The 24,058-nt window shown below is 39.5% G+C and overlaps 1 protein-coding gene across 5 annotated transcripts in view; it reads left to right on the top strand.

The window, feature by feature from the left end:
- Nucleotides 1-24,058, top strand: part of SAMD12 (sterile alpha motif domain containing 12) — a 178,174-nt gene that overhangs the window by 18,176 nt on the left and 135,940 nt on the right. For 3 of the 5 annotated variants that reach the window (XM_054816349.1, XM_054816346.1, XM_054816347.1), the window contains exons 2-3: nt 252-430; nt 688-720. In XM_054816349.1, the coding sequence (XP_054672324.1) occupies nt 252-430; nt 688-720 (212 nt within the window). The remainder of the gene's footprint in view (nt 1-251; nt 431-687; nt 721-24,058) is intronic. The other 2 variants (XM_054816348.1, XM_054816350.1) reach the window with 1 other exon arrangement.

The raw sequence follows: 24,058 nt of genomic DNA on the forward strand, positions 1-24,058 counted from the left end.
GATGCTGCAGTGACTCCAGGAGGGCACAGTTTAACACAGTAGCCTGCACTAAATAGCCGCCTACAGCGCTGCATTGCCTCTTTGTTTCTCAAACATCTCACCCTAAATCCATGTCAAGGTACAGACAGTTCTTTTGCCGTGATCTGACATAGCTCTGGTTACAACGTGCACTCCTTAGTACTTTGATCAACATTTGTAACATTGGGTTCTTTTTTCCTCAGCAGTGTTTTCTTTCTCATATTTTTTCCCAGCTATCCATTGCAATCTGAATCCAAATGGTATTGATCACCCTGTCCCCACAGAAGGTATTAATCTACAGCTTGAAGGTGAAGGAGTCGAATCGCCCTCTGTTAAGAACACTAGTACTCCAAAAGGGCCTGAGTCAAAAGAGACACCCAAGAGACAACAAGTGGAGCCAGAAGTATCTAAGGTAGGTAGGACTGAGTTCTTACTTAGTTTGGTGAGTCTTAAAGAATCCAGGCTTCTTGAAGTCCTGGCTACTGCTTAAAAAACATTTATCATCCTGTTAAAGACATACAAAAGTGCAACAGTAACAATCTGAGGAAGTGGGTATTACAGGAGCAAGGTATTGCTGTGGAGTTTTAGCCCACACACATCTTGGACATTGCACTATTTTATTTTTCTCTACATGAAGTTAATAGAAATAATGGAATCTCTCTTTTTCAGGCGCTGTGGAGACTTTTTTTCCAAATGACTTGGGTAACTATCAGAATGGGAATAGATATATTTTTCTTGAGTGTTTTTTGTTTGCTTGTTTATTTTTTCCTGGAGCGGGTAAAGGAAAAGAAAGGTTCTGTGGATATATGAATATATGGATTTTTTCTATGGGTGACTGAGTTTTATTAAACTGTTAACTAATTTTAGGTAAAATACCAGGTCAGTTCTACTGTGTCTGGTATGTCAGTGAATAAACATACCTCAGAGTTGAATTCCTAAAGATGGATGAAGTATCTGTTCTCATTCATAAGCTGCTGTTTCTTGTTTGTATGCAGCAGACATGACTACCTAAGTGCAGGTGAATGTGTGTGCTCCAGACACTTTGGGTATAGGACAATAATTTGTCATATCTAATATGTTTTTAACTGGAATGAAAACTAAGAGAATGTTAAAAAAAAAAGGGATAAATTCTTTAAAAGCCTTATCAGTCTTTTTGATCTTTAAAGGTCTAAACCCAGAGTTTTGGGGGTGATTTCTGCAGAGCGGAAAATTGAGTTTTTACTGAATCTGACACTTTGGGAGTTAATAGAGCAAATAAAATGAGTGTCCTTTTTTTTTTTTTTAAAGGTCAAGAAAAGGCAGAAACAATTAATTCAAAGACTGAACAAATGAGAGTATTTCCAACTGTCACCTGTATAATAAATCTAACAAGTAATACACATACAGTTGTGATGTATTTCACTTTTAGAATGAAATAGAATTAAACATCTTGAGCAGTAGCCTTGACAAGAAAGACTTGGTATGAATTCTCCATTCTGATTTTTATCTAAAATATCTAGTTTCAAATGAGTACAATTTAAACTCACTTCATTCTGTCTTAAGTCATTAAAGTAGATCCAGTACAGGTTGGCATTGATCAAAATCATTGCTACTTGCAGTCTGTTTCATGGCCAGTTATCAAGCACATTGCTGATTTCTCTTGAAGCCTTGGAGAACAGGTTTGTGCTTATTGTTTTGAATCATCTATTTGGTAACAAGACGCTGTGGTTTAACCCAGCAGGCAGCTAAAACAACCATACAGCTGTTGGCTTGCTCCCCACCCCCACCAGTGGGATGGGGGAGAGAATCAGGGGGAAAAAAGGTAAAACTCATGGCTTGAGGTAAAGGCAGTTTAATAGGATAGAAAATAATTATAGTGAAAGAATATACAAAACAAGGGAGCACGATTGCTCACCACCAGCAGACTGCTGATGCCCAGCTAGTTCCTGAACTGCAGTCCAAATGTCCAGCCAGCTTTCCTCAAGTTATATACTAAGCATGACATCATATGGTATGGAATATCCCTTTGGCCAGTTTACATCAGCTGTCCTGGCCTTGTGCACCCCCAGCTCCTTGCTGGCAGGGCAAGATGAGAAGCTGAAAAGTCCTTGACTTGGTGTAAACATTGCCTAGCAACAACCAAAACATCACTGTGTTATTAACAGTCTCATCCTAAATCCAAAACAGCGCTATACCAGCTGCTAGGAAGAAAATTAACTGTATCACAAATGAAACGAGGACACAAGACCACCAAATTTTGGATGGGCTTTGAGACAAAGCTCACCTAATAATGCGTTTACCCAGCTTTTTGCAGACAAAGGCAAGCTAACCTTGCCCATGTTTCAACATCACCAGATGAAAATCTGCCCTGTATTGAAGGAGGTCTTACAAGCTTGGACATGAAGAAGCTAAATGACACAGTTGAGCTCAGGTGTAGTTGATGTGGAACACAGGCAGATCAAGCTTATCTTTGCTTGCAAAAGACTCATCCTAGTGGAAAATCAGGATGGAATATATTGGTGATTTAATGTAATGGAGCCTGTTTCCACTGTCTGAGCTGTACTTGTTGGATTGATGAATACAAAACTGTTTCCAAAGCTGTCCCTGCTGGAGATAGCTGGGGAAGAGGGGAAGTATAGTGCTCTCAAAGTAGGGAAATCAGCTGTTGGTTTCCTACATCTGATTGCAGTATCTTTATTCAGAAAGTTGGGCATGCTTCAGATTTATAAACAAACCACCAAACAAAAGTAAACATTTTGCTTGATGGAATAAGCTTGGTGTAATAGTATCAAGCTAATGAAGTGTGACTGTTTTTCTGAATGTATTGCTGCCTTGTTAGTAACTTTGTTTTTTATGTGTTATATTAACTTAGTGATATTTTTCATCTGGATTCATATGTTATAGCCTGAGGTGGCCTGTCTTTTCTGGCTTGCTCTGCCTTAAATCTTAAAATCGTGTTGCTTTATCCTCTAAAATGTGAATATAGAATTGGGTTTGTAACTTGTGTGGCTTTAAGAGTCGAATTAAGCTGTCATCATGAAACTTCATCCATGCAATCATATCTGTACAGTTGAAAGATGAGCAGGATTAGAGGAAAGTATTGTAAGTAAAACATTGTGGGCAGATCCATTTGTTTTATATTTCCTCATTGCTCAGTTGTTTTTAAAAGGTTTCTTTGCAATCCTGTGTATTCAAATAATATTAACACATACCTCATATCCACAGCACCGAGACTTACATTGCACAAAGCAATGCAATGTACTGAATGCAATTTAAGATGCCTTTAGACCATCTTCTCTGCTTTCAGCTTTCTAATTTGTCTTCATTGGGACCAATTCCAGCACTTTAAACCCCTGGCTGCTTGAAGGTTTTGCTGTCCAAAGAAACAAACAAAATCTCCTTTCTAATGAAGTGTGTCCTTCTTTCTCTGTCCTCAGCTATGGACTTGCAGAACAGTAGTAGCTCATGGGCTACAGATAGATTTAAAGTTCCTTTTTATGCAGCTATTGTAATGTAAATAGGGAAGTACAAGTGTTTGTTTCTATATTTGGGATGCAGCAGAAAGTGTAGTGTGAGTGAAGGATCGCTCCTTTAGAAGTTCCTGATGAGTGTGGAATCTTGTTATGCTGACTGAGGTAGAATTTTAATGGAAAATGGAACAATGATCTTAGTCTCCCTCAGCTGGTTCCCTAAGGAACCACCTTGCTACAAATGTGAGCGAGTCCAGAAAAGGCCAAGATTATTCATATCTAACGTGATGTGCATAACCCAGTGAGACTGATAATGCAGAGACTCTGATATAATCCAAATTAAGGAAATTATATGAAGTATAAAACCTCTTAGCTTTTTTATGTATTTGTTTTAAAGTGTGTATTTCTGTATATCAATATACACACTTTCTTAACCACTAATTGAATTTTTCAGTATTCATGATGTATAACAAAAATTCAGGCAGTTGAGTGGACACTTTTACAGAGCAGAAAACTTCATTGGAGAAAGCAAGGATGGTTTTTAACATGCTTTTAAAATATATATTATTTCTTTAACACTTTCTACATCTAACCCCTGTGGTGTGTGTTTTCTGGAATTTTTTTTTTCCATAAAAATACTACTACTAGCTCTTATGTCTGGTTGGTTTTAATGTCATAGTTGCAACTAGATAAACACAATGAATCAGGACATTTGGAGTTAAGAGAGTAGAGTTGTGTTAAAAAAAAAATAGTTAAAAGTTTTACTATACTTTTGAAGTCCTGAACTTCTCTGAGTGTAGGCTTTAACAGAAGGCAACTTTCCTAACAAGATTGAGAAAATCATCTCTTACAGAAGTATTAACTTTTATCAAGGCTTCACACATGTTGCACTCATAAAGGCCTGTTCATTGTGAGCATGAGACCCAAATCCAGTCTGTAACTTATTAGAAGAAGATTATTTATTCAGGGAGTTTTGATTCCTAAGTAAGGTGTGCATATCTGGTGACACACTTTGTCTCATTATGTGGTAGCAGCTGTAGCAAATAATAAATGGCAACCACTACAGTTAGACTTTTTATCTTGTGTTAGCAATGGCAGGTTTTTTAATCTGACTCGGAGACAAATTAACAGTCCTTTAAAATGTTCATGAAAACTATGAAAAGAAACTGGTAAAAGAAGTGAGAAGCTTTTTTATCTTGCCTTCTGTTGATAAGTGCTATATAGACACCAGTAGACTCTACTTTTGGTTGCAGCGTAGCTGCTTCCCTGGAAGTGTTCAAGGCCAGGTTGGATGAGGCTTTGGGCAACCTGGTCTAGTGGAGGGTGTCCCTGCCCATGGCAGGGGGGTTGGAACTAGATGAGCTTTGAGGTCCCTTCCAACCCAAACCGCTCTAGGATTCTATGATTCATTAATTCTTTTGGTTGCTTTTTGCTTTCTTAAAAAAATAATACTTTCTTTCCAAATGACATCGAACAACACTGAAGGACTGACTGAACTCAGTAACAAGAGGATGAGAGTTTATCTTGGGTTACTGGGCCCAGTTCAGGACAGATTGGGGTGGAAGCAGCTCCTCTGGCTTCCTGGGGAGTTCTGCTCTGCTCGGGAAGTATTTGGTGTATTTGGTCAAGTGTGTGATCAAACGTCCAAGCACAAAAGAGTGAGGCTTCTAAGTAATAAGGGTGTTACAGAATTCTTCTTTGAAATATAAGTGTTTTGTCAGTTATTTAAAAAAAAAAATGCCTGGTGCTGTTCTCTGAGAGAATAGAAAAAGTAATTTTCTAGAAGAATTTTCCAGATTTTTTAATCAGTGGCTTCTGTTTCACAGTGTTTATCCTTTTTGGTCAAGCTTATAAAGTGGATTGGATGAGAATGACAGTAGTTGCCAAGCAGTGGTCCTGGTGATGAGTGTGATGGAACATACACATTTATCAGCATAGCAGTTTGTCATGCTAAGACCATTTTATCCCCTCACCCCCCCCCTTTTTTTTTTCTTTTCCCCAGTTGATTGAGAAACACCAATGGCCACTGAACTGGGGCAATGAGGTTTTACCATTTTGCTTTGTCTTCCAACTATCCCCCTTTTGTGACAGTTCTGGTGGCCACAGGATATGTGAACAAGAGCCCAGATTGACTTGGCTGAAGTTAGCAAATGTTTTGCCTGTTGAAGTGAAGGTTCAGCATAACCCTGGCTGGGCTGTTCCACTCCTCCAGGTTTTGCTTTAAAATTGTGTGGGAGGGTTTTGGAATTGCAGATCTCTACATGTATCCCAGTGGAGGTGCAGACCCTGGATGGTGAAATGTTGCTTTACTGACAGAAAGTTTGCTTTTCTTAGTTGATTTTTGTGGAGTAGTTAACAGATTACCAATGTCCACATCAGTTCACCACAATGAAAGCCAACAGATAAGGTGTGAGTATGATTTTTTTTTTATTTTCTTTTTTTATATTCTTTTTTTTCTCTCCCCACTCTTTGACTGCAGTAATGACAAAACACTTATTGCATCAGGTCCTTTTTATGACTAGCAAAAATAGGTACAGAATCAGACTGCACTGTATGTTTGAAGCGGATTTAAAATATTTGGTAAATGTCAATATCAGATAGCTGAAATAATTACATTTCAGGGCGATGTGCCTTTCTAATGTCTCATTCTGTGATTATTAGAAATACACAATAATAATTAGTATGCTCGTTTCTATCTTCGTTTTCAGTAGACTTTTCTTTCATGTGTTGCATAGTAAGAAGTATGCATGTTGTCTTGCTTTCAGGTGTTTAAATTGGGGGCTGAAATGTTTGATGTGTATGTATCTCCTCCTCTCTCAGCCTGTCACTCATGATTGTGACCTTGGGCTGAAGTTTCAGAACTGTGCAGTGAGTGGTGAACCAGCAGTGCTGGGTGACCCTGTACGTTTCAAGCAGCGAAGGCTGATGTTTTGTTTATCGCTGGGGTTTTACTGGTGTGAATGAAGTGCTGGAGTAACCTTACCTGTAGCGCAGAATATAGCTGCTTGGTTCAGAATTTACATTGTCACAAGCCAGGAAAACAAGAAACATTTGTCTTTGTTGGGGTCCTGTCAGCTAGCTTATCATAAGAGGATAAATGCCTGATTCAGAATCCAAGTGTATTCTTGCTGTAGCATGTTTTTCCCCATTGTTATATCATCTATTCTTGTTATAAATAGTGTAATATGAAGGCCCACATTTTTGCAGCAAGGTTTCTACATTCAGCATAAAAGATCTGGCTCCTCCTGTTCATCCTGTTCACCCTGACTGCATGCCTGAGGATTCTGAAATATCATCTGCCTGACAGCAGCCGCATGTAAGTGGGAGATCTTGCCTGAGCGAGTTTGTTGTGCTTTGCCCAGGACAGTGAGGGGAAAAGAAGAGCATCTGTAAAGGACCGTTACTCTTTTCCTTCTCCTTCACCCCCCCATCGCAAGGTGGGATTATTTTCCTATTGCTTCTCTTCTTTCTCCCCATAGGAAATCAAAATAATTAGCTCAGACTAATACTTAGCTCTTTAGATGGGTGTAAGTAGGAAAAATGAAGTTTGCTCACAAAGACCACTATTGATTTACCTTCCAAACTAAAGGGATCTTTTATGAAATTCATCTGTACAAGCATGCTCTACCCATGACTTCAGTCCATCAGCTGATAAGAGGAAGAGAAATTTCTGTTTGTCGGGCTTTTTACAGTTGGACTTTTACCAAAAAATCAATGATGAAAACAAGTTCAGTGCTCGCCTGCACACAGTTCATGCATGTGAAGGACGGCAAGGTGTTGGCCTGTGGGAAACGGTGCAGTCTGTGACCCTGCGGTGTGCTAGGGGCCGCACACATGCGCGGCAAAGGGCGGTTTCCGCTGCTGGGAGCAAACACAGGCCTTGTATAGGGCAGGCGAGAGCAGATGGTTGCAAAGAGGCAGCTGAGGGAGCATAAGGAGGGAAATGTAGTCTGATCTGGCTCCTGTTGTCCTGTGAAAGCTATCAATGTGAGATTTGTGTTCTTTCCCATTACACTGGTGTGAAAAGGAGCAGCAATTGCAGTACGTATTAGCAAACATAAGCAGTAAAAAAGCCATGGTAGTACTCTAGAAATAAGTGGGATGTCTAATACTGTAGACACATGTAGACACAGAAACATTATTTAAAAGAACTTATTCTCTTCAGGGAAAAAGAAGTATAGATAAAAAGATGGAGCGGCTTTTAGAGGAAAAAGCAATTCCATACAGCGTGTGGATGCATAATGTACTTACAGTGCCAGTTCTGCTGCTTGCCTCATTGTGAAGCTGCTCCACAAAGCCATCCAAACCCTCTGCTTTCACTTTGAAGCTACTTTAAGGGCTTCATAGTGATTGCTTCAAAAATAAAGCAGTATTTTAATGACACAGCTGCCTTGATGGGGAAGGAAAAGTATAGAATCGCCCAGTAAAGAAAATAATAGCATTGTGATTAAAGGGATTACAAAATGTATTACAGAACCAATTTAGCATTTAAAATGGGAAAGCAGTTTAATGCTTCACTGCTAGCACTGCAGGTTCTGCAAATAGTGCATCTCGTCTGATTTACAACAATAATTTCATTAATCTGCCACATGTGTTCGCTGGACACTTCCAACAAAACTGATTAGCAGTTGCTGTAGTCCACCATTCTCTCTACAAGTGGGAACTTTCTTCTTTTCCATTTCGAAAAATAACATAATTGCTAAGCACTGGGAGTGAAATGTGTCACAATCACAAAAGCGGTGTGCGACTGTAATAGCCTTGATAATGTCTGAAGGGCATTTCTTGTGTTATCAACCTGTCAAGGGAAACTCAGCGCAGAGGTGTGCTAAGGAGAGAAGGGATTTCATTAGGAGAGGCTGGAAAAGGGTGGCCTGGGGCAGAGTGGAGTCTGTCTTCCCCTCAGTTACCATAGGTAGAATTGAGCTTGCTGATGAGGGCAACTTAAGTGTCTATGTGAAAGCTAGATGTCTAAACTCCTATTACATTTGGTGGAGATCTGGTCAGCAGGATGAGAGGAGCATAGAGAGGGATCAGACTCCATCTGAAGCGAGCACTGCTCAGCTGAATCTGTCTATGCTTTGCAGACTGCGTTGACACTTGAGTTTAGGTACTTGGATCTCAAACTTAGTTCTGTCCTCTGCCTTACCAGCTAACCAACCTCTGCGTTTGGTGAGGAAATTGTTATTAATGTCTGATGGAGATGAAACTTTGCGTTAGGAGACTATTTCAGAAGCTGCATTTACCTCAAAAATCATACTTTGAACACAGGATAGACTAGTCCCATGTATACAGCTATGTTCAAGATGATTTTCTGACAAACAAATACTGCTTAATCTGAAAAAAGTCTGCCTTTTGGATTAAAAGGAAATGATTGAGGTTTGTGTGTGTTTCATTTTTCCCCTTCCTTTTAATTGATCTTGGACTTTAGAAGCCTCTTACTCTTTACTAGAAGTGAAGTTCTTGCTCTGCGGCTCAGTTTTTCCAACCGTAAAAGAACGATGCTAATTAGGACCAGTTAAAACTGTTTAAGTAGAAAACTGAGATTTGGAATAAATTTACTACGAAAATTTTGTCTTTTGCTTAACAAACAATAAATGCAGCAGCACGTTTGCTGCCTGTTCCCGTCCCTCTCCATGGGATGGATTCTCCAGCTGGTTTCCATGATGGGTAGCGGTGAGGGCCTCACTGGTGCTTCATCTGTGCCATGCCTCTGATTTCGATTCGAAGTATTTGGTGGATAGAGTGTGCGTGGTGTTTGGCTCCGAGGGATATCTTGTCTCTTGTGGGGTCTCTAGGCACTGCAGCAATGCCAACAATAACGACCTCTGAAATGAAGGAGGCTTTTCAGTATGCTTTCATTTCACACTTTGCAAATATTAGTTCTTTTTAGCTATTTCTGAATGTGGACTTCAGTCAGAAGTGTTTCTGTTTTATCTTTATTCCACAGTCAGCTACAGATTACTGTGTAGCTGATGTGCCACTGCAGGGAGCAGGGAAACAACTCCCAAATGTTAAGCAGACATTTTCTATGATGCTGTGTATCATCAGTGGGGCAAGCAGAAAGTAAGGAGAATGTTGTGTTTAATGATACAATTCTTCCCTTTCTCTCTTTAGTTTTTTGACCAACTGATTTCTAAGTAGCATGGGGTTTCCTTTTCTGTGATGCCATTAAGTGAAACTTTGATACAGTGATTCAGCCTGGGGATGGCTTTAAGTGCCTGTGTCCTACTTCTAGTACTTCTGTGCTTCTAGTTGTGTTGATGGGGTGCTTTTATATTGTCATTAACCACTCCGGGCATTTGCAGGGTTAGTTCAAAACTAAGAATGATATCCAAGTATGACAGACTCTTAAACTAAAAGAAGTGGTGTAAGTTTGCAATGGGAGAGCAGAGGGAGGGAGGAAGCAGTACAACAGTATGTTTCTTTGAATTTGGGAGGTGTCAATGTTAATGTGCAGCTGAGGCCTTTGGCACTTGGAAAATCAAATGCTGTTGGTGATAGTGACATCAAACATCATAAGTAATTTCTCTTTAAGAGATTAGGGGATGTGAATCCAATTCCTTCAAAAAATCTATAGTTTAAGAAGAGAAAAGAGATTACTTTCTGGTTTTAGGCTATTTACTTAATTTAGGTTTTGAACTGTCTCTTGTTTTGTTCATGAAAGCTTGTTATGTTTTTCCTATTCTCTAAGTATACTGGCTGTAATCTTTGGTCTGGCAGCCCTGTCAGACCCTACAGACTGACACGTAGCCATCTTCTGCCCACAAGTTCAGTCCTCACCGCATCTGCCAGACTGATCTTGTTACCCCTAGAGCCTGCATCTTTTCATCTACCCTGCTATGGGGAGCAAGGAGTTCACTAGAGTCAAAGAGTTAGCTACAACCAGTTAAGACTGATGTAGTATTCAATCTTGCTTCACAAGCTGTGGCCTGAAACGGGAGGTGCTTATCCTGGTCCCTGCAGTGCAGTGCTACTAAAGCCTGCCAGTGCCTGATTCAGATTGAATAACCAGCAAATCTGCTTAGGGCTTCCCACCAGTCTGACTGTGAGTGTGCAGCGGGAGAAGCTCAACATGGGTTTCAAGAGGTAGCTGTGCCCATCTTATGTCCCACAGCAGCTCACAGATGTGACCCTTCTCTGTGCAACCTTGAGAGCTGCAACAGTAGAAGCAGCTGGAGTGTGCAGCCTGGGCTGTTGAGGAGAGGGAGCAAGGCCACCATTTGGGGTTACGGGAAGCTGTTAAATTGGCCGTTTCTTACAACATAAACATTGCATTTTTTGCCTACCTGGAGGTCGCCACACAGCTGCTAGCAGTCCAGGAGTTCTGGAGCATCAATTCTTCCATCTCCCTTACCTCCTAGTTCCTTACCCAGAGTTCATAGTTATTACCAGTAGGGGCCGTTCTTGGAGGATATATTTGGTAGAATGAATATTTCTAATTTTACAAATGTCTAGGAATGAATACTGTGATGATGCACCAAGCTGCACTTCTAGGGTTAAATGTGTCCTTGACATGCATATCTAAAAATAGAAAACCTTCAGCTCTGAACAAGGTAGAGTTACTGCGTATCTTGAGGCCTTTTTTCTTTCTTTAACATAAAGAATCTCATAAGTGGGTATTATGTTCTGCCTATTTTCCTTTTTTCCTCTAATGTCTGTAAGTGCATCCATCAACGACTGATGACTTTGCTGACCTAGACACCCTCTACTTTTTTTGCCTTTTTTTCCTTGCTTTAAACAAAAGCATGACAATAGACTCTGTATCTAATGGCTTTAGAACTGCTATTAATTCATCTTTCATTCAAGGCTGATTGCTTTCAATCTTAGCAGTACACTTTAGATTGTGAAGGATTTTGTGAATGTGTTTTCATTATAAAAAGGTTTATGTGACTGAACTTCAGCATAACTATGCTGATAATACAGTCTTTTATCTAAATAAAGCTTATGCATAGGTTTGAAGATGTATTTTTAAATAATCGGTATCCTTGCTGAATAAATAGAAAAACTTTTTCTGGAGATAAAGACTGTCACAATCGTATGTTCTCCTTCAGATATAAGGCTGTCTCAAACTTACTTCTCTTTTGGTGACTCAGAATTTTTGCTTTTTTGTCCTAAAGAACAAATAGCTTAGTTGACAACATTTCAGCATTAGATCGAGATTTGTGAAGTTGATGAGGAAAACTGGGAGTGTTATTCCATATACTAAGCCTTCCTGAAACCTTTATTGTTGACTGTCAAAGAAGAATCTGAAGTGCTTGTTAAGGTTCATGCTTATTAAACCGTCGCTACTGTTTTCTTTTTCTGTAGGGAAGGCTACTTTATGGCTTGCAAACTATAGTTAATTGTCCATACTAATTGGTAGCAGATAATTTCACAATTATTTTTTTTTACCTGAATAATTATCAGTTTTGTTTTCCATAGCTGTTGTTTTATGTTCCCTTAATCTCTCTTGAAATAATTTAGTATTGGAAGGGTTTCATTTTTAAACAGTATTTTTGAAGGGGAGAAAAAGTAAAGAACAGTGCCAAATGAAATGCTCAGATCAGGTAAGTGTTCAACACATTGATTAGACTCTCAAATTCAGATGAAATTCAATTAGTTGTATGTGTCCATTAGTACATATTACCCCTTCTGCCTTTTGCTGGGAGGAAAACAGTGTAAGATATTGCCTTTCTTTTTTTTTTCCTTTTTTTCCCTGCTGACTTTTTCTCCCACACTCTGGTCTCCAGGTTCCAAAGGACACAAAAATGCTGATAAAAGCCACAAAGAAGAATAATTGGAAAGAAATTTGTCTTAGGTTTTGATTCTGAAAAGAATACTGTAGAATGTAGTCAGGTTACAGGAGGCCTGACGTTTGGGAGGGAAAAACCCTCACCATAGTGCATCCTGTTGTTACTCTCTAAAATATTTTATGCAAATTTTATGTGATTCTAAAAACACAAAATAAGCTGAAGATATGAAACTGAACTTGAAAACTAAATTATATCCTCTATACATGGCACAACAATGGTAAATATAGCGGGGTCATTGTTGATGAAATTCTTATTTAACTCTTTTCTGCATGTTGTTCATCATCTTCTTCCTCCATACCCCTTTCCCATGGTTGGGTTTTTGTTCTGGGTTTGTGGGCTGTCTCGTCTTGTCCCCCGTCCCCACCTTTTTTTTTTCCTTTTTCTTTTTTTGACAAACCTGGCTCCCTTCAGGGTTTTGCAAAGACTTCTGCCAGGTTGGAGAGGGGGCAGGATGGAGCGGAAGTGCAAGTGTGTCCTACCTGAACTGAGCTGATGATGGAGCACCCCATTTAGTGGTGCATTTCCTGCAGCACATTTCAGTCCCCGAGCCCTATGTTCTCTCATTATATTAACTGCTCAGTTCTTTGACTTCAGTGAGTTGATGATCAATTTATGATCCACCTGAATTTTTTCACTCTGGCTTTTATTAGTGATAGAATACTCTACTAGTTGGTCAAGAGCAACCAGTGAGAACTGTCCCCTTTGGCAGTGTTTCCTTGTTAATTTGGCTTATTTTAATCGCTTTGCCAAGCTGCTAGTAGTTAAGAGTGTTGCCTTGCTGCTTTTGCTGCTGAGAGAAGAGTCTGTGGAAGAGCAGACTAAATAGAGCTAGGGGGAGACTAAATCAAATTAGGAGGAGCAACAGAAGATATTACTCTAACAGAGAAGTAACCTTAATAACTGTGTTTTGATTTTACACCATTTCACCAGCTTTACCAAATGCTTCAGTTTGTCCTAATGTGTAAGACATGTGAATTGGGTGATGTTACAGTGAAACAGGAGATTGCAAACAATTTTTGTTCAGAGAAATGTAGCAGTCCTTTGCGTCCAGTGCTATGATTACATCAACAATGGAATGGGGAGCAGTGAAATTATCCATCTCCTAGTATGGGATATATGATTGAGCTCAAAGGTTCAACAGAAAAAGTCAAGGAAGGTATAGACTGCAGGGATAGTAAGTGGATGATGGAGATCAGGCTAAGTAGTAGAATGTGTGCAGCAAAAGGGAAATAAAATGCAAGGGAAGAATGATTTCTAGGATGAGGCTGAATATCCCACTCTATTTATAAATCTTAGAATTGAGGAAGAGGTAAAACCAGAAAATTGTTGCTGCTGCATGCAAATACACTAGAAGAATAAAACTTCTGTGCTGACACAGGCAAGTAGGGCTATAAAACAAGGTAGAACTTGAAACTTTTCTACCTATTAGAAAGTTCCTCTCATCAATGGGTATTAATCTGCCATATGTATATATGTATAAACAGATTGATTACAACCTCTCCCTTAGCAAAGCCTGTATCGGTTGTTTCTCTTTTTCAATCCTGTTCTACATTGATCGACAAGGATTATTGTATAAAAACAGGAAATTGAGTTTCATTGACCTTTGGAATCTGCATGAAATACAAAAATGTAAGTGATGAGCTGTAGATGTGTTATTGATGCTTTAATCAGTGAAGCAACACAAAGCAAAAACCGTACATGAATATTTCTTTTCTACTTTCACTTTTGAGGTTAATTACCCCAAGTGGTTCTTATGTTTGTTGGTGAAGGCCTTTAAGACCAGTGAATTTTGACCAATTTGTTAAAAAAGTTACTCTAATTTACTATTTTTATTCTCTCCAAACATATATAAAAAAAAATCTAGCTCTTACTGTGTTGCAACACAAATTTTGCACATTAAGTAATTGCGATAGTGCTAGCAAGTACTTTCAAACAATGTGTCGTAATAGTTCAATGCATTTCTGCTGTGTATTATGCCTGGGTTTAGAATTGATCAAGATGTTAAATAGCATTCGTAAAGGTTATTTCTGATTATACTAACCAAGACAATATCATCAGAACCATTTGTGGATATTGATAATATTTTCTTGTCTGTCAGGAAACAGCCTTTTCTTATGTGCATCTGCTAATAATTGTGTGTATTAAAATAATAAAAGGTTATAGCTCCGTGTTCAAAGAAATAAAACAGCAGTAGGATAAAAGTGAGGAAGAAACCTCCACCTCCGTGTAATCTCTTCCATGAGAACATAGATATTTCATCTCATGAAGTACACCTTGAAGCTTTTAGTAATCCCAAGGTGATTGCATCTCATCTAGGGACAGTTCACAAGTGTTTCGACTTCAGTGGAAAAAATCCTTGTTGATGAAGGAGGTTTTAGAAACATGCCCTCATAAACAGCCGGTAATAAAATGTTAATTTATAATTGCAAAATGGTAGTATAGCAGCTATGTACAGGGGGCAAGCAGCTCCGTGTGGGGAGCTTCAATGAGAGTGAAGTGGGAGAGAAGTGGGAAGCTGGGGGACCCTGACTGCTAGAACTGTGCCACTGCGTCTTGGAGCGAGTGGGCTGTCTCAGCTTAAATGGCATAGAAGAGACAGGGCAGGTGAGAAGGAGATGTGTGGTACTTTTCACGTTTTGTAAGAGAAAGCTGAGTTCCTTGAAAGCTCGATTATCTAGAAGCCCCATGCAGTGCCTTGCAAAACTGTCTGCGTCTGTCACAGTGCTGCCTGTCAGTAGATGGTGCTCTTTGTATCAGCTATTTACTCATGCTGCCTGTGTTTGGCTGTGTTTTCATGTAAAAGGTCTGGTAACATTCCTTAACAGTTCATTTCTCTGAATTCTGATGTCTGGGAGATTAGAAAACGGAGGGTTTTGATGGACTGCCAAAAAAAAAAAAAGAACGTGTTGACTAGGTTCATTTGAAACATCGTCCATCCTTGATTTTTTCAACAACTTCTTTCGCTTGTGAATGTCTATTGTTTTGAACTTGGAAAATTCAGAAACTTCCAACATAAAAACCTTGAACAAACATTGTGGATTGGAGAATATATAGCAGACTAATTCAGTCTGGCAACTGACCTGTAAGATACTGCATTAATGTGGTCTAAAATAAAACTGCAAAGCAGATTTGGCAAGTCATTTGTGGTTCTGAAGTTTTCTTTTGCATATTAACTTTGCAGTTTTAACTGCTGTTTCTGGATAGATAGGAATTAGCTTATTTTTAAATGTAATGCTTCTTAGAAAGGACTTAAATGAATCAATGCAATTGGGAGTTTTACCTGGAGTCATTTATTCATCGGTAGTTGGATGGATATAAAAAGCTGCATAAAAATGAAGATTTCCTTACTAATGTGATTGAAGTATTATTGGACCTGCCTGCATTTTTTATTATTCAGAAAATATGCCATCTCTGGAGGAGAAAAGTTAAATGTGTTAATTGTGTAAAAATATCACTTGCCAAAGGCTGCTGTTGAGATGAAAGCCCTGATCTGGGCAGCAGAACAGCATGGCAGACCTAATGGGGAATTTGAGATGCTTAAAGTTATGTGTGTCTTTATGCAGTGGTCTTTGTATAGACCATCAGCTACTTAACCAATAGTTAAATTTTGGCTTGTGAGGTGAATTTGCCCCTGGAGTGAATCTTGAGAACTGCCTGCTGTTCACTGCCTGACACTACTGGTCTTTCTGCAAACAGAAATGGAAGGATTAGCATGAATTTTTCATGTAATTTTAAACTGCAAGCAAATGATCCAAGAAAGAGAAGGGAATGGCATTCCTTTCAGATATGTAATTAAAATATTTCTGGTTCTTGTTCAGGGCCAGTTTCTCTTCCCAGCACATTGATTTAGATATCCGTTCACAGATCTCTCTCCAGAAAGGATATATATTGTATGCATTCAACACATTACAGCAGATGAGTATTGTTCCGCACAATGCTTAATTTACATTCTCTCAGCCCTTTTTTCACATTTTTCATCTTCTTATGACCCAAGTTCCTTATATTCTCAGGTGGACATAATATTTTTGTTGAAAATCTCAACTCCACATTTCTAGGGACGTCTCACAGCTGCCTTCCCCAGGAAGATGTTGGTGGGATGTTTTGGGCTGGATTTATAAACTGTACCTGGAACCCAAGATACAAATCTTCACTTGACTGGCATTCCTCCCCTGCTTAGCCTCCCCATCGTGCCTGCCAGGTTGTTCCTGGGAAAGTCCCTTTTTCCCATGAATGGCGTGATCTAGGAGATATGTTCAGAGCATGGCAACAATATTAACCTCTGCCTGCCTTTTTTTTTTTTTTCCCCTCATCTCTTCTCTCCTTGAATCTGGTCTGCCGAGTCCCATCTGAAGGCTTTATAGCTCCAAATCTTTAGGGTTTTGAGCAGAGACTGCAGCTGCCACATCCTTCTTTTTCCTTTTAAAATACAGACAAGCTTCTGACCTTTCTTTTGCTTTTGAGTTTATTTGCTGCACTACAAGAAGAGATGCTTCCTGTGAGTGAGAAGAGATGTCTCCCTTTGGCCTGGGCTGGTCTTGATGTGAATATGGGACTTGTACTCTGTCGCTTTTTCTGTATCTTCTTGTTGGCTAACTTAGGCTGCTTCCTAGCCGGGAGGGGCTGGCCTTCACGAATCTCAGATTGAGGCTTTTTGCTTTCTCTAATAAAGGGGATAAAAAGACATTGTAGTGCTTAATCTCTTTTTATGAATATAGGACTTCATAGGGATGATAAGAGAATACAAGAATTCCCTTGTTAGGGAGGGAAGACTAATTTCTCAAAAGTAATTAGCAAGAAATCACATTGATGTCAGAAGTGCCCTGCTTGTTTTGAAATTAAGTAGTGTATCTGCCTTCTAGATATTTATTCGAGAAATCCATTATGACCTTCCACACAGGCATTGCAACACAATCCATGAATCAGGTGGCTAAGCTAATCTGCCTTTTCTATCAACAACTGCCTTTTTTCTCCTGCCTTTGCTGGAAGTGGAAGCAATGTCTTATTGGGAAGCAAGAGGTTGACCTGTCAGCTGAGGCTCAGAGACCTTTTCTTATTCATACTCATGTACACGTCTGGCCAATTAAGTTGTTCTCCCCAAAATGTATTTGGCTCAAGAGAACATAGTTAAGACTCAACTGGCAAAGGTACCTGGAAAACTTTGATTGCTGTTGGGGTATAAAATGCCTTGGCTGTTGCACTTGCCTTCTGCATATGAATAAGCCTATCCATAAAGACTGAAAGTTGGCATGGAAAGGTTATACTAGTACAGTACAGTACAAGCCTCTTAATTGGCATATCTGCTGGAAACAAAGGTGCCAAAAATGTGATTCACTCGGAAGGAGTAAACCTTGTAAAAAAGCAACCTGTCATTGTTTAATAGGGATTAAGATCCTCTCAGGATGTTAGATGTTCTCCTTGTGCAAAGGTACTGTTGTCGAGCTAAAGGGAGAATTAGCCTCACTACCTGCTAATGCTGAAGTCACAGTTTCTTTTGTAGTTCTTCTCATGCTTCTCTGTCTATGTCTTTAAGATCAAAAAATGGACTGTACTCTTCACCTCTGACATAGAGCAGCTATTAAAAAAATACACAGCTACTTCTCAAACCCTAGGTTGTGACATGTCAAGTATCTTCTTGACAGAATACTGTAATTAGAAATGGAAGGACTGAGGTGTGGTTTGTGCTGGGCAGATTTATTATGTCAGGGTAACTCCACCAGTAAATCCCAAGAATAAAAAATTCTGCCAGTATCATTAATGACAACTCGCTCAGAGAAAGGTACGCTACCTTGGCAAAAGCAATATTATGCTGTAGATGTGTTTTTCTTTAAAAAGCATTTCACCAAAAAGCACGTAACCCCCACTGACACTGTTAGGTACATGTTTCTGAGATGAGGCTCAGCCTGTATTTGAATACCCTTTTTATTAGAATATCCTGAACATTTAGAAACATAGAGAAGATTTTTTTTTTAATTTAATTTGTAAGGAGAAGGACTTGGACTCTTAGATGTACATTTATGTTTTGTTACTAGTGTTACTTGAAATCTCTGGGAAGACCATAGTACTGCTCTGTACAACCTCTTTCTCCCCTCCTCCCATAAAATAAAGACCTATTTGTATTATGGCAGGATTCTTAGTAAAGAAAATTAGTTTTTATAAGCCTTAGAAAATTCTACCATCAAACTACGTTATACTTTTTAATTGACACATTTCAGTTCATATCCATGTTAGTATGAATAATATGAATATGAAACAGGTACATTTAAAATAGTCATGGTCCTGTCTAGTTCTCATGTCAAGGTAGCATGTTTTGTGATTTTTATTGCTAACTATTGATAACTGAGCTGATTTTGAAAGAATCCAATTAGAGACTGAAGAATTGAATATAAGGCATCACCAAATATATGTGCTTATGGGTCAGAAGCATTCTCATGATCCACAAAACCAATACAGGCTTACCAACTTCCTTTAACTCTTACTGAATTTGCAAGTATAAAATCAAAACTTTGTGCTGTCCTCCAGATCTTTACATTTGTAGCTCTTGTCTTTTGCTGTTTATTGTTCTGTAATTAAAGAGCAACAGTATTTCAGTGTATTATTGATATTTTCATGCAAATTAAACATTTTTCCAGTCTAGTTTGGACAATGGATTTTGCTGCTACAGGCTGTATTTTAGCTAAATTCTTCTATATGACCATCTTTAAATAAACATGCGAGAAATTCCAAGAAAATCAGTGGACCTACTTATATGCTTGGTTCGTATTTATTTTAATGGCATTCCTGATAAGCAGTCTTGATTTAGTTCAAACTGTAGATGTAACTGCCTGAGATGCAACTTGTAGGGGTGCCAGGATTGGTTAAAAAAAAAAGTGGGAATGGAGACTACTTTGTAATTGCCAGTTTTGTAGTATAGATATATTTTGAGTGGTTTTTTTTTTTTTTCTAAAATTATTTTAATCTAGACCTGGAGAAAATATTTTTGACCAATACTGAACTTTCTCAAAAGTGGAGTTTCAGTTGCTGTCACGGTATTTCTGAGTTCAGGACAAACTGTTGGAAAAGAGAGTTACGTTTCATCACTGTCTTCGTTATTAGATATTCCCATTTGCTTTCCTATGTGTACCTGAATGGATTTGAACTTACAACTTTCACTAAGATGGTGCACTCTCCTGTGCCTACTGCCAGTCTGAATGGAGTATTCTGTAAGACGACTCATGCCATAAATCTTCTTTGCAGTGGGTGTAGTACTTAGTCCTTAAGACAAGATAACTTGCAGGTTAGCTCATCTTTTATGTGCGCCATGTCAAGGGTGAATGTCTCGAATTTTTATTCTTGCTGGAGTGGATGGTTAAGTGCAATAAAGAACGTGTATTTGTAATAAAGTTTAGTTAATTACCTGTTGTAAGTTGCTGCTGGTACAGGACTGTTAATGGAAATTAATTCTGTTTCTTCTTTGATTCAATAGTGGTAACAAGAAGGCTAGAGAAGTTCAAGGAGGAACCTTTTATCCTCCTAGCTGCACAAGGCATGCTAGTAGGGCACCTGCTGGGTAAACAGAAATTGTCCCTTCTCCAGATCTACGCAGGAGACAGTAGGTTTCTCTTTGTAAAAGCAGGAGGATTTGTATTTACTTGTGAACTGTAATCTGTGATACAAGATAGTGATGGTTAGAGCCCAGACTTGGACAGGTTTGAATTGTCTCAGGTAGCAGGAGGAGAATCAAAGCCACATCAATGAAGAAGTATCAGACAATTGCCGTATGTTGTGAAGTAGGAACCCTCACCCTGACAGAGCAATTCTTCCTCTCTGCATTTTCTCTGCAAATATTCAAAAGCAAACATTTAATTTTTGGACTGGAAGGAATCTTCCGCACTGAGTGAAATGGATCTTTAGTTTGGCAAGATTAAAAATGTAGTCTTTTTAAATTAAGTGAATTTTAAAACATTACACTCTGATTTGGATTTGGCTGAAGAACTTAAAATTGATTTCGCTCCTGGTCCTACTCGTGATTTTTATTTTAAGCTTTGTTGGCCTGTCTGTCCCAGTTGTGGCTTTCAGGATTTTTGATAGCAATTAGAATGATGTCAGGCAAGCTTCCTGACAATGCCGAGGAGTGCTCTGTCTTCTCCTTTCTCATCCTGATACTTCAGTTCTTCACAGTTTGCTGATAGTGCCACTGCCATTTATATCAACACCGGCATCTGCCAGTCATGATTCTCGCTTTCAGAGTGCAATATCTCATTGAAAAAGAGTACTCTCATGGGAAATGTGTCACCCTTATTTATCCTTGCTTGTTTTGATACTCTCTTTATCCCCATCAGAATAATGCTCAGTGATATTTTTTTGGACAACTTTATCATTCCCTGTTGATGGTTATACTTGTGACAGCCTTAAGAGGGAGTTAACTCCCTCTAACAACTTCTTACTTGCAAGATCAGTCTCATCATTTTTCATAATTTGTTTTCTTTTCCCCCTTTTGCAGCATGTTTGTAGTACAGCTAAGCTTGTAATACTGGTGCAGAAGGTACTGGATTGGGTCAATCCTGGTGTTGCTTGAAAAGCCAGGTAAAACTTCCCTCTTGTTGAACAACTGGTGGTGCTACACTGGTTTGGGACCCTGGGGTAGAAGTTTCTGCTTGTGCGGAGCTGGCTTTAAGCACTACCAGAGCAGTCTCTTGGTAGGGACAGCACTTTGCAGCGGTTCGCTGGAGGCAGTAAAAAGCAAGCAGTGGCTGACTTGACCCTCGAGGTTGTGAAAAGGTGGAGAGACTCTGTGAGTGAGTGAGATGGGAGGCTGTGGATCACTGCTGCTAATATAGGAGGGAGGCCCTCGTAGAAGTGCTATTTGTTCCTCTCCTTTTCCTCCAGAAAGTGGGAGGATAGGAGTAGCAAATCTACTTTAAAGGACCTTTTCCACTTCTCCTGCAACTTCCATGGCTTCCCTGCCAGTCTCCAGCCTTTCCTCTACCAGGTCTTTCCTGGAGAGGGCTGACCCGGCCCTGTTCACCTTGTGCTTAGAGCCCTGAGCTGGTGCTGCTCAGATGTCCTCATCTCCCTCTTTAACTGTGTTCTCTCCTCTCTCCCCCGTGATGTCAGGGGACAGGCCCCATCTGTTCAGTAGCTGGATCGAGGGGACAGTGGTCTCTCTGCTGGTCCGGTTTGTCCCTCTTTGGATGTCAGGCGTGTTTGAACTAACTTGGAGTCAGTGAGGACATCGTTCTCCTGGGGCCTCGGGTGCCTTGTCTGGACTTCATTTGTGCTCCCGTGAGAGACAGCGAGCTGTCTGCACTGAGTTGCTTCTCTTAAAAACCCCAATATATTCTGAGAATGTGGATTTAGGTGAACCAGAATGTATTGCAGCTCTATGTAGATCCTTCTGCTGACCAGTGGTGGGAAATAACTCCCTCTTGTGTGTACTTGTAACTGATCTTGTCTTTCATGGAATCCCGTGTGTGGACCCTGATGTCAGGCAGCATGGTGTGGCCATGTGCCAGCAGACCGGACCAGGGAAGGAGGGACTGCGTGTAGGACAACACGCATGGGAGTGGTTGGGAAGGGCTGAGACGTGGGCTGGGTGCTGTGTCTGGCAGTGTGCGGTGAGCATTGGGCTGTGTTAATAGGTGTGAGTGCCCTGAGAGCTGCACAGCCTCCAAGTCTTGCTCATGGCATCATTATATGAGTCTGCCATGTTCAGAGGGTCATAGATTAGGCCAAGCAGTTGCATTTTGCATCTTGCCATGTGGAGCAAGTAAGTTTGGGGCTGCAAACGTGAGAGGCAAGTGTGCAGCTCGGGGAATGCAAGATGTTAGCTGACCATGCTTCCAGCACAATTTGGGAGTCTTAGTAGGTCTCCCAAGTCTCTACAGCTTTCATTGAAAGTGGACATTGTGTGTTGATCAGTCATAGGTATATGACTTGCATGACAGCTGCTGTAGTTAGTGTCTCTGTTTTAATCCTTCCTGGGTGGCATTAGCATTTGTGTTGTGGCTAAGCGAAAGCTGGTGCAAAGTTGGCCTTAAAAGTATGCTTTAAACTAAATTGCAGTGATTTTTTTAAAAAATATATTTTATTTGCCATACTGATTTTTTTGTTTTTCATAGTAACTTAAGTAATAAATTACAGTGTGACTGTTTGAATTTCTGATCCAATTAAAGTTTTAAAGATTCAATGTTTTATCAGTGTAAAAGAGAAGATGTCTTACGGTATTTTCCTTGTTTTTTATTTAAATAAACACATTTCCTTTAGTTTGTTGTTTTCATCTTCTTAGTATTAAAATTCTCAATAACACAGATGGGAACCCCACACAATGGAGGTTTCAGTGGTTTTATGGGGTGTCTGCTTATTACTGTAATTTTCTTTGCTGGAAAAATCTGTAAGTATGAATATCTGACTATCTGAGAAAGTGTATTTCTAAATCCAAACGTGTCCTTTCTATATTCTTCAGTATTTTAAGATACCATATAAAAACACATTCACAAGCCTGGCTCATTTCTTCTGTTCTTCCCAGAACTGAAACTGGCTTTTATGTTAGTCATTATTTCTGAATTCTATATAGGCAGTTTAATGTTGGATAAGTAATTTGGAAAAGATTCTTATTTTCTCAGTTTTAGAAATATAACCCAAGCATCTTTTAAAAAAATCATGCTACTGGACATTGCTGCTCCTGCCGCTTCTTGTTATAAACATTGAAGATGATGCTGTTAGTCTGGATTCCAGAGCAGCCTGAAAGATTTGACAATACTTTAGATAGCTTTTGGAGCTCTGTAGTTTAAGTTCTCTGCTATATGTGTCTATACCAGATACACATAAAATTTTATTTTTCTAATTTTTAAATATATTATTGGCCCTTCATGGTTTGCTTGCAGAAGACATTATGCTTTGCTTTAACAAGTATTTCCTTCTCAGCTTCATGTGTGAAGTGATCCCATTTCTTTCCTCCCAGTCTCTCTATCTGATCACAGGCATATCCGTGGTTTTCTGACACATTTTAGTGTTTCTGCCTCAGCTGATTCCGCATTATTCTAGGAGTGACAGCCACCCATTTCTCTCATGAGGTGGCAGTGACCTTATTGCTTCTTTCCTTTGCTCTTCCCATACCTCCTCTCATAGCTATCAGCCCCCTTTTCTCTCAAACTGCCTAACTGGGTTAACATAATGGTTCAACAGTGAGCAGCTGTACTGCATATCTACTCCCTGTGAAGATTTCTTTGTGTCTGAAACACAGCTGGCAGAGCTCCACACTGCTGGTCTAATAAATGATGGTGCTTCTCCTTGCAGCCTTGCCTTGCTTCTGTCCTTTGACCAACACAGCTGTAACAAAATTGGTCCTACTTTGTCTTTTCTAGTTAAACTGTAGACTCCAGAGTCTCTCGTGATGTATGTTGGAGCAGAATCTGCCTTAATGCTTTGAGCAGCACCTCTTTTATCTGTCTGTTTCATGGAAACTTTTTTTTAGGCAAAAACTGTAGGGTCTGACTTTGGATAAATTCGAATGTAAATATGCATTGAATTTGCTTCTATGTCAGGATCAGTATGTTGGCAAAACGGATGTTACAAATGGTATCGGCAGCCTTCTTCCTTCATCCCGGTTTGACTGAGGACCCTGATCACCACAATCCCTGGATTTTGTAAGCTGAGCAGATTTGCAAATGCACCAAATGTTTGGGTTGGAGAAGCTCTTTTAAATAACTTGGATCGTAGTATATAAAGTAGCTTTAATAATGAGATTGAATCCTCCGTCACTCAAAAATACAGAAGCCTTTCTTTCTTTTCTGGAGTAAAAGACAATAAATAAAGACAAAG

This window comes from Grus americana, chromosome 2 (assembly GCF_028858705.1).
Source record: "Grus americana isolate bGruAme1 chromosome 2, bGruAme1.mat, whole genome shotgun sequence".
Classification (NCBI taxonomy): Eukaryota; Metazoa; Chordata; class Aves; order Gruiformes; family Gruidae; genus Grus; species Grus americana.